Source organism: Wasmannia auropunctata, unplaced genomic scaffold (assembly GCF_000956235.1).
Source record: "Wasmannia auropunctata unplaced genomic scaffold, wasmannia.A_1.0 LD335328.1, whole genome shotgun sequence".
Classification (NCBI taxonomy): domain Eukaryota; kingdom Metazoa; phylum Arthropoda; class Insecta; order Hymenoptera; family Formicidae; genus Wasmannia; species Wasmannia auropunctata.
Window position 1 is genome coordinate 360772 of NW_012027562.1, and position 10772 is coordinate 371543.

Below are 10772 nucleotides of genomic sequence, written 5' to 3' on the forward strand. Positions count from 1 at the left end.
CTCTTTTCCGCGACGTTGATTGGTACTCTCGTTACGCTAACTTCGTGAGCGGCTGTCATTACATTGACTTTTGATAGTTGTATACTTGTATGTATTGAGATTGATGTATAATTATAGTCAATTATAGTAAAAGTGCAATTAAATAGCGCGCGCGAAGCGCGCGTCTGTAGTGCTAGTCTTATTATAATCGCAATGTTATTTTTTATTGCCACGCTCAAAGTAAACCGTAATGTCTGATAATAAATTTTTTTTTCGAAATTTTGAGAAAAAATCGCCTCCAAATTTTCCAAAGTTTCTATTATTAAAATCAAAATTGTAACGTTTCCACGAAATGTAAACTGTTTATGTTAAATTGATCATTAATGTAGGCTTTACTTTTTATGTAATAATTACAAGTATTGAGCGTAACGTCATCATAGATACTATCGCAGAAGGTCACTCGCGCTTTAGTTGACGATTATACGTATAATTGTGTGTGTAAAAGTGTACATATAGAAGTCTACGAAAGTGATAGTAACAGGAAAATTCACAGTAGCTTTAAATCTATATAAAGATCTGTACAAGTGTGTCTATTATTGCCAACAAATAGACATAAATTGGCAAACAGAAAGGTAAAACAAAGGAAAGCATTCGAATACAGACATTCAGTCTTTTACAATGGTATAGCATGCAAAAGTCGGTCGGCTGCACATTTGCAAAGATAAAGCAATACATCGTACGATTACTGTTGAAATGATATGTATAGCGATACTTTCTTACCTAACGACGCAAAAGAGGATACATTCATTTAAACTTTAACTACTTTTTTAACCGTTTCTTTAATTTACAATCTATATTTTTAACTATTTACAAAAGATATCTACATGAAATATCACTCAATCATTTTTTAGTATTTTTCTAATATTTCAAAAAGGTAAATAGTTTTTATTGATTACAAATATTCATTTTACTTTATACTAGCACTACAGACGCGCGTTATTTAATTGCACTTTTATACTTTTTACTATAATTGACTATATACATCAACCTCAATACATACAAGTATACAACTGTCAAAAGTCAATGTAATGACAGCCGCTCACGAAGTTAGCGCAGCGAAAGAACCAAATATTTCATACGTGTCCCTTTGTGTGTTACACACAGAATTGTCCGATTTACTCATATTACATTTTCAAACATTTTGTTAAAAATGGAAATTAATATTAACATATATATGCATTTAGTCTTGTATTATGTTGGATGATTTATAATTGCGTAATGCAACTGAAGAATTAAGAAAATTTAATATTGAACAACTTTAAATAAATATTTTAAATAAACTATTCAAATATTGAACCGTTAAAAAAAAATACTTTATGAAGTACGAAACATCTTTACTGTATGTCTTATTAAGAAAGCAATTATAACGACATTTTAAGAAACGAAATATGCGAACGCTTTTATCTGTAATTGATGAAAATTAAAGTACGGAGAATTTTTAAGATAAAGCATGATAAAAAATCAATTTCATATTTTTCTGATAAATTCTTGAAGAAGAACTGAAAAGGGAATTACAAGAACTACAGTTTAAAAAAATTTAAATAAGCGTAATAAGATTATGACTGTACGTAGATTTTTTAAAGGGTCAAAGTGAGAATTGGTGACATAATTGCATTGCAATACGTATTAAAATTATTAATACAACTAACAATAAATATGCAGGTGCGATGAGATAACGTAAGAATCAAATAGATTGATGACGTTGTGAGCTAGTCAAAGAAAAATAGTTAATGTTAATTTATTGATAAATTTATGGTAAGCAATAATTAGCATAAACCAAAAAGGAGCGACAAAACTGAAAAGTGCGCATGTGTGTGTCTTTTTCTTTCCAGGCTCACGCATGATATGACTCAGTCTCGTGAGGTTCTGGCAATGATGGACGCACATACAACCACGTTCGGACGCAAAAGAGGCTGCACGATTTCCCGATGTGGCGCCTTCCTCTTGGGCGCATTTTTTCTAATCAGCTTGGTCGTCACCGGTTTGTTGGTGTACCACTTTGCACCTTGCCTCGAGGAGAAGCAAGTTCAGCCATGCAGGGGCACCGATGGCGACTCGCTCTTGCAGAGCGGCAGAAGTTTTTCGATGGTGCCAACAAAAAAGAAATTGGATGTCAGATTACCGAAGGCTGTCGCGCCTGATTTGTACGAATTATGGCTGACACCCTTCATATGGGAGGGCAACTTCACCTTTAACGGCGAGGTACCTTTTAGTTGATTTAATTGTATATTTTATAACAAGTGAGAAGTTTTCTGTTTATGAACGAATTGATAAGCGTATTCTAACAATATTCTTTTTTTTATTCTTTATTTCTCAAGAGAGAAATAATTTTAAACAAAATGCATTAACGGACGCATTAATTACATTTATTGTCTTATCGGATTTAACTTTTTAGAGTTTGCAGAGTAGTATTTAATAATATCTTCTCGTTATAGATTATTTTATTATAACTTATTATTTTATTATTTAAACATTTATTTGGAGATACATTAATTTAATACTTTACATTTATCGATTGATTTTCATATTTAATGTAAAGTGTTAATCATTTCGAAATATTTCCGAAATCTTCTTTTTTTTACCTTATATTTCTCGACTATTTTAAATTATGACAGACAAACCGGTTTGATTGCGTTACAAATGTCTACTTTCTAGTGAGAATCGAAAGCGATCGAAATGTTTTTCTACGTACTTAGTTCGCAATTCTACACGTAAGCTGTTACTGCCGTCAGAGAGACGCGCCTAGCAATTGACGCAACCGTTTACTTTCATATGTGGGGAACAGCTTAGGCAAATCACGTGCGTCCCGATCTCAACTCCTTGTCAAGTTTCGTTTACGTTCTTTTACATTCTTGCTAGCTGTTTGTTCTGCCTCGCGACGATTTTTCGAATTGCGATCGAGGGGGAACATTTAAATGCGTACCTCGTAGAGACTAAAGAGAATTCTACGGTCATGGTTGAGTAAAAAGAATTTTACATTTTTAGCGGGATTCTATATATAATTCTAAAGTATCTTTGGATACTGTAAGATAATTAAAACATATGTAAGATAATTGGCAATTTCATAATTAAAAAGGCAGTATTCAAATTTTGCGGCACTTGAAAATAGAATATAATATTAATTGTCTTAAAGGCCTTATAAAAATAGAAATATCATTGGTTTAGGTCAAAATTTTGATAAATGTAACAAAGGATACGGATAATGTTACGTTGCACGCCGTCGACATGAAGATCGATGAGGGCTTTACTAGTATCAGGGAATACTCGGCTAAGAGCAACAAGACCAAGATAATCGGGATCGCGGAGCAGAGAAACGACACCGAGAGGCAATTTCACGTGATTAGAACATCGAACACGTTGAGGAGAGGCAAGCAATACGTCGTGCATCTCAAGTTCATTGGCCATCTGAACGACTACCTGCAGGGTTTCTACAGGAGCTCGTATACGGTCGGCAATCAGACGAGGTAAACGATGTCGCAATGAAACTTTAGTGATCGCGGTGCAAATTGAGATTTGTTTCTTCGTGCTTTAATTAAATGTACCATTTAATTTAAGAGCACTCTAATAGAAAGCTGTTTCATTTATTACTAAATTTATTAATCTAAAATCTGAAACTTGAAACTTCAACTTACAAAATAGAATTCGATAAATTAGATAAAGAAAGTACATAGTAATATTATATCGTCGATAAATATAAATGTCGGAGGACAAATTTTAGTTTATTTTTTTCAAGAGAAAGAGAGAAAGAAAACGTGTACAATTATAATTTTACTGAATTCATTGATTTCCTATATATTGTCCTATATTGTCTCATACTTGGTTGCCTATTATTGCAAGGCGTTTTGATTAGACGGTAGAGCGAGTGATTATCCTTTGTATAGTCTTGTTGCGGTAGCTTGTTTGGCTTACGTACAGACTCAAACAAGAACTCCTGTCGACTGTTTGCCAAAGGTATCTGGGTTCTGCATTATAGATGGATTGCTACGACTCAGTTTCAACCGACAGACGCGCGCCGTGCTTTCCCATGTTTCGACGAACCGGCTTTGAAAGCCAAGTTCCAGATCAACATAGCGCGTCCCAGGAACATGACATCTATTTCGAATATGCCCAGAAAAGGGGCACCGATGCCAGTGTGAGTAATTGTATGCCATATAACTTTTGCGTTGGCGTCGTTGCGTTATTTCATAAAACTGATATATGATGTATATCACAATTTGGCATTGACAAATTCAAAAATTAACAACATCGTATTTACTGTAAAAAAAACAAAGATGATAAAAATAATTTATAACATATTTATAATATGTTTTAATATATTTATAACATTACTCTTTCTAAAAATCTTGGTTTTAGGCTTAAATTATTGTATCAAGATAGACCGAGGAATATTACAAACAATTAAGAAAGGAAAATGCCAACACGATCAAAGCGGATCTTGCTGCGCGATTCATTTGAACCGAAAGTTGTAAGATCCACACGTTAGAATATTATCGAGCATCAAGATTCGCTTTGACCATGTTGGCATTTTCCTTTCTGAATTAAATTATTGTATTCAAATGAGTATTGCATAATTGTAAGAGGTATATTCCTTTTTATTGTTTGATAAACAGGCCCGGTTTAGACACGTACCTGTGGGATCATTATGAGCGCTCGGTGCCGATGTCTACGTACTTGGTGGCCTTCATAGTTTCCGACTTTGATGTACAGAAATCGGAAGATGGTAACTTTAGAGTTTGGGCGCGCCACGATGCCATTAATCAATCACAATATAGCTTGGACATTGGACCGAAAGTACTCAAATTCTATGAGGACTACTTCAAGATCAAGTTTCCTTTGCCGAAAATGGATATGGTCGCGTTACCTGACTTCTCCGCCGGTGCTATGGAAAATTGGGGATTAATTACATATAGGTATATTAAGCATATTATACGCATTGAGGATTAATAATTATATTTGCTTTATTACTGTACTGAATACGAGAGTATCGATCCCATTTTGCAATATCATAAATAATTCGGAACAAATCTCGAATCACGTTGCGATGTCTAGAAAATTATCCTCATATTTCACTTTACAGTTATTCATCTGCATAAATTATTGTATATATATATATATATATATACACATAATTATTTATGTATCATTAGATAGAGAGATATAAAGGTAATTCCAATAATTATTTTATTAAACACACTTAAATATGCCTACAATTTATTTAATGACATTTAATGAAAATATATGACTGATAAGGGCAAACAGTGCCACCATTTTTTTCTGATAAATTGATATTTTTCGAATCGATAAGAAGTATACGATATACAATTTGGATCGTGTGTAAATAGTACTTGAAATATCAAAGATATAGTTTATAAAATTCTTTGAATGAGTTTATTGCTAGTATTGTTGTAAGTTATAAGTTACATTAACAGATATATGCGAAATATATGTGCTAATAATTGTGCGAGATAAGGAAATAATTAATTTGCCATCATATCAATTTAGGGAGACAGCGATGCTGTATCAAGAGGGCATATCGACCAGCGGTAGCAAGCAGCGGGTAGCCGTTGTGGTGTCTCACGAACTCGCGCATCAGTGGTTTGGAAACTTAGTGACTCCAAGTTGGTGGACGGATCTTTGGTTGAACGAGGGTTTCGCCAGTTATATGGAATACATCGGCATGGATGCGGTAAGCCGTCTAATTGATACGCGATTACATATCGCACGCAACGTCAAAATTATTATCGCAACATTGCGTGGGTACACAGCTGATTTAAGAAATTTTGATTTTGAAAATGTTAAATATGTGTCTTGAACACGCTTAAATATGTTTTCACGTATTAATGTAAACTTATTATATTCATGAAACACGCAGGTGGAACCGACGTGGAAAGCGTTGGAACAATTTGTTGTTCACGATCTTCAAAATGTATTCGGTTTGGACGCTTTGGAATCTTCCCACCCCATATCCATTGAGGTCGGTCACCCAGATGAAATCAGCGAAATCTTTGACAAGATTTCTTATGGAAAAGGTACTCGACAATTTACGCGAATTACGATAATACTAAAACAAAGTTAATGTAATTTTATCTATATTGAAATTACTCAGGTGCTTCCATAATAAGAATGATGGATCATTTCCTCACAACTGAAGTTTTCAAGAAGGGTCTAACTAATTATTTGAATGGAAAGTGAGTAAAGTCAGTAAAGGTTAATTAATGTCCTAAACTTTTGCTCTCTTATTTATATGTAAAGTGAATCAATAATGTAATTAACATTTTTACGTATATATAGTTACGTATAAATGTTAATAAAACAAATTTTTATATAATGCAAAGATAAGTAACGGTATTTCTATATTTTTAACAGAGCTTATCAAAGCGCCGAGCAAAATTATTTGTGGTCTGCTTTGACTTCACAAGCTCACGAAGACAAAGTACTTGAACCAAGCGTAAGCGTTAAAGAAATAATGGATACATGGACCCTGCAAACCGGCTTTCCTGTAATTACTGTCACACGTAATTACAATAACAATAGTGCTTCGCTGACACAGGTATGCCAATAATTACAAATTAAATAATAATCGAATATAAAGTGTGGTTTATTATAAATGAAGATTTATAATAAATAAACGCCAGCATGTTCGTAAAGTTATCTTCCACTTTGTTTTCTATTACACACAGATATTGTTTTCTTACAAAAGAAGATTATAAAGTACATTATATTACAGCGGATATTATTTGATTAAAAAGTTATTTGTGCTTTAAGCGATTTATAATCGGATTACACGTATCATCTATCTATTTCTCGCAGGAACGTTTTCTGCTTCGTAATAGCGGCACGACGATCACGACTGAGTCTAAGGAACCATTATGGTGGGTACCTATCACTTATACGAGCGAGAAGCAATTAAACTTCAATAACACTCAACCCGCGAAATGGATGAAAGCGGAACGCTCAATCATTCTTAACGATTTGGATGTAAGCTCGTCTCAGTGGATACTTTTCAACATCGAAGAAACTGGTAATTATATCCTCATGATATATTCACGATAACAAAATTATATTTTTTTGTCTTAAAATAAAATATTTTTATACACGGAATTTATTATTTATCTCTAATTTTTTCTGAAGAAAATTAATTGTTCAATAATTTTAATCAATTCTACTAATACCACTGTAAAACTTTTTAAATCTGTTAGAAGATAAATTTTCCAGACTAACAGAAGTTTTCGCTTAATTTGAAAAGAAATTGTAAACTGAAATACATAAGGAGAGTGGTTGACTTTTAAATAGATACTCCCGATGAAATATTTTAGAAGATAGATTTGTTATTTGTTAAGTATTATAAAAATATAAATGTGACTAAATATAATTAAATAATGTATATTGTGCTTATATGACAGGATACTATAGAGTGAATTATGACAGAGCAAACTGGCAGATGATAATTAAACAATTGAATAAACAGAATTTCAAAGTTATTTCGACAATTAACCGAGCGCAGTTGATCGATGACGCTCTCAACTTGGCTAGAGCTGGCAAGCTCGACTACACTATCGCTTTCGACGTTACATCTTACTTGGCTCACGAAATCGAGTACTTGCCTTGGAAAGCAGCTTTCAATGCTATGGATTATCTCAACGATATGTTAATCAAGACACAAGGTTACGACAAATTCAGGGTATGTACTTGTGAAATTAGAATGCCAGTTGATGCTTGTAAAGAGGAAATATCAATAATTAATTATATATTCCATGAAACGTAAATAATACTTTATTATTCTAATTTTTAATTCTTTTTTAGTTATACATATTAAAATTGCTCGACAATGTATATAAGCAAGTCGGCTTCATTGACCAAGCGGGAGATCCCCAACTGACAGTCTTCACTCGAATTGACGTTCTGAATTGGGCGTGCGATTTCGACCATGAGGATTGCGTTATGAACGCTGTGCAACAATTCAAAAATTGGCGCAACACTCCGAATCCGGACGTTAACAATCCGTAAATATCATACTATATTATGTTATCTTAAAAGTTATTCATTGATACACTGATGTTGCATTCTTTGATGCATGAGACGATCGCAATGATCAAGTTGCGTATTAAAGCGCATTAATCAATGTGTTCAAAATTCTTCGTTACCTTAATTTAGAGTAGTTTATAAAATTATTTATTTATATTTTTAATTAGTAAAAATCTTGCATTCTAGAATTTCGCCAAATTTGAAGAGCGTAGTCTATTGCACGGCCATTCGAGTGGGTGGACAGAGCGAATGGGAATTCGCGTGGCAGCGATACCGAGGAACCAACGTAGGATCGGAGAAGGATCTGCTTCTGCAGGCATTAGCCTGCACAAGAGAGATATGGCTGTTGAATCGATTCTTAGATTGGGCCGTGACGGAAAATTCGGGAATCAGAAAGCAGGATGCTACCCGAGTCTTCGGATCTGTCGCCAACAACATTGTCGGGCAGCCACTCACATTTGATTACTTCAGAAACAGATGGGCCCACCTCAGGGAATAGTAAGCTGTCAATCCTTTATTTTTATATTCGTATTCGTTTCCTTAGAAATAGGAAACATTAATTAGAAACGTAAATTTTTTAAATTTTGCGTTAATCCTTTTATCTTGCCAAGAAAAATCGAAGATTTTTATTATAATGATTTTCATTGCTATGAAATTTTGTCTGGAATAGAATTGTATTTTACTTGTAAAAGTTGTGATATAACATAGCACTTTTATCATTTCCAGTTTTGGAACGTCGCTGTCAACTGTCAATAACATCGTAAAGTCAGCCACAAGAGGAATAAGTACGAGATATGAATTAAAAGACGTAAGTTGAAAGGTGATAGTATGGATATATTTTGGAAGTGACCTAAAACACAAAGTTGAAAATGATTTAAGTAAAAAAAAAAAAAAACAATTGGAACGCAAATGTTAACATAACTTTTTCGATAAATTGATGGACACGTGTAATTAATTCTCACAAGATTCACGTTGCTCTTTCGTAGAAAAAAAAAAAAAAAAAACAAAATTCTGCAGTATATCCACTTATTGTACGTTATTTTTTAGTTGGTAGAGTTTGCAAAAGAACACCTGGATGAACTTGGTACCGCAACGCGAACCATACAGCAAGCGATAGAGCGAGCGGAATCCAACATACGATGGATCGACAACAATCACGTGACAATTCGCGATTGGTTGCAGAGGAACACCGCGTAATCATCCGATAGAAATTTATTCGGTTCTCCCTCACGGCGTCGAATCATCGTGAATGCAACATACATGAGTATTGATTTTTCATTGAATTTGTCGTATAGCGTCAAAATGGCGCGCGAAAATTGGTCTGTATACGGTAAACTGTAAATGAGACACGAGAAAATTGCAAAATAGTTTACCGTTGAATCGTACGAGAGTATTATGTGTTTTTGTATGTATTTGTAAATATACGGCCAGCATCATTGCGATATTTATAATGCAGAGCGCGAAATGACGCTCACAGTGTTTCGTGTTCATATTCCTGATTACGCCGCTAGATTACAGGAGTATATTTTAAATACGGGAAAAGTGATAATGTATTAACTCTTTTACGATAGATTTCGGATTACAGTTGCTGCGCCTATTACTCTAAGTCTGAAGAACTTTATAACCGTGAATTCATCGTGGATACCAAAGGATTAAAAAAGAGGATTCGTGTTCGAAGTAACAATGAATATTGTGAGAGATAGCGGACTTGTCGCGAAATTCTCAGTTCTAAAGTTGTATGTTTCCTAGACTTTGAACAAACATTGCTGGAAATCAGTTTATAATTATGCGATAAATAGATGATTGTCTATTAGAAAATAATTAATAATTGATACAAATACTTATCTATAATTAATAGGGGTCGCGTTTTTAGCAACCGTTATGAAACATTGAATATAATATATGTTGAAAATAACTATAGATATTTTTAATCGCTCATCAATAAAGACAATAAAGATATTTATATGTATTATGTCACAAATATACGTATGTTAAAAGATTTTGCTTAAAAATTAAATATTGTCTACAGTATGAGTCAATGCTTCACATGTTCTATAGAATATCAAAGAATCCTCTATTCTTAATACATGAATATCCGCTACATAATCAATTGCTAACAGTTTTGCGATGAGAGTTCATTATTCATTAAAGATTTGCAGTGCGGCTATTATGCGATTGTATTTTATAACAGAAAATACTATCACCTGGAAAATACTGCTTTATTTTGAAAATATTGATATACATCGTATAGATATAATAAAATTGTATTGATTTTTTTTATAAACTTTGTTGTGTTTCTATTTCATTTTTTATTGATAGACGAACCAGAAGATACGTTTTTTATTATTAAACTAGCACAAGAGACGCGCGCTTCGCGTAATTGACTATAATTATACATCAACATCAATACATACAACGGTCAAAAGTCAATGCAATGACAGCCGCTCACAAAGTTAGTGCAGCGAGAGAATCAATCAGCGTCGCGAAAAAGAGTCAACAATAAGATGCGATTAAGACGCACTTCGTGGTACACATGCCTTTTTTTATTATGGATGGATGGATAGACGGATGGATGGATGGATGGATGGATTCACTTTGAAACTATTAAGTTATCTCTTCAAGCTAAGTAAGAAGGAAAAATAATCCTTTAATTATAGTTTGTGTAGCTACAATAAAATTCGTATAGCTATTTAGTTTTATTATTATTA

General features: G+C 33.4%; 1 protein-coding gene across 3 annotated transcripts in view; it reads left to right on the top strand.

The window, feature by feature from the left end:
- Window positions 1-10348, top strand: part of LOC105457267 (aminopeptidase N-like) — a 31690-nt gene extending 21342 nt beyond the window's left edge. For all 3 annotated transcript variants that reach the window (XM_011701853.1, XM_011701852.1, XM_011701851.1), the window contains exons 2-15: window positions 1872-2241; window positions 3205-3503; window positions 4013-4171; window positions 4650-4949; window positions 5542-5725; window positions 5912-6068; window positions 6146-6227; window positions 6406-6589; window positions 6850-7060; window positions 7443-7720; window positions 7843-8042; window positions 8251-8562; window positions 8791-8872; window positions 9112-10348. In XM_011701853.1, coding sequence (XP_011700155.1) covers window positions 1885-2241; window positions 3205-3503; window positions 4013-4171; window positions 4650-4949; window positions 5542-5725; window positions 5912-6068; window positions 6146-6227; window positions 6406-6589; window positions 6850-7060; window positions 7443-7720; window positions 7843-8042; window positions 8251-8562; window positions 8791-8872; window positions 9112-9261 — 2955 coding nt within the window. In that variant the 5' untranslated portion in view covers window positions 1872-1884 and the 3' untranslated portion in view covers window positions 9262-10348. The remainder of the gene's footprint in view (window positions 1-1871; window positions 2242-3204; window positions 3504-4012; window positions 4172-4649; window positions 4950-5541; window positions 5726-5911; window positions 6069-6145; window positions 6228-6405; window positions 6590-6849; window positions 7061-7442; window positions 7721-7842; window positions 8043-8250; window positions 8563-8790; window positions 8873-9111) is intronic.
- Window positions 10349-10772: the final 424 nt, after the last annotated feature.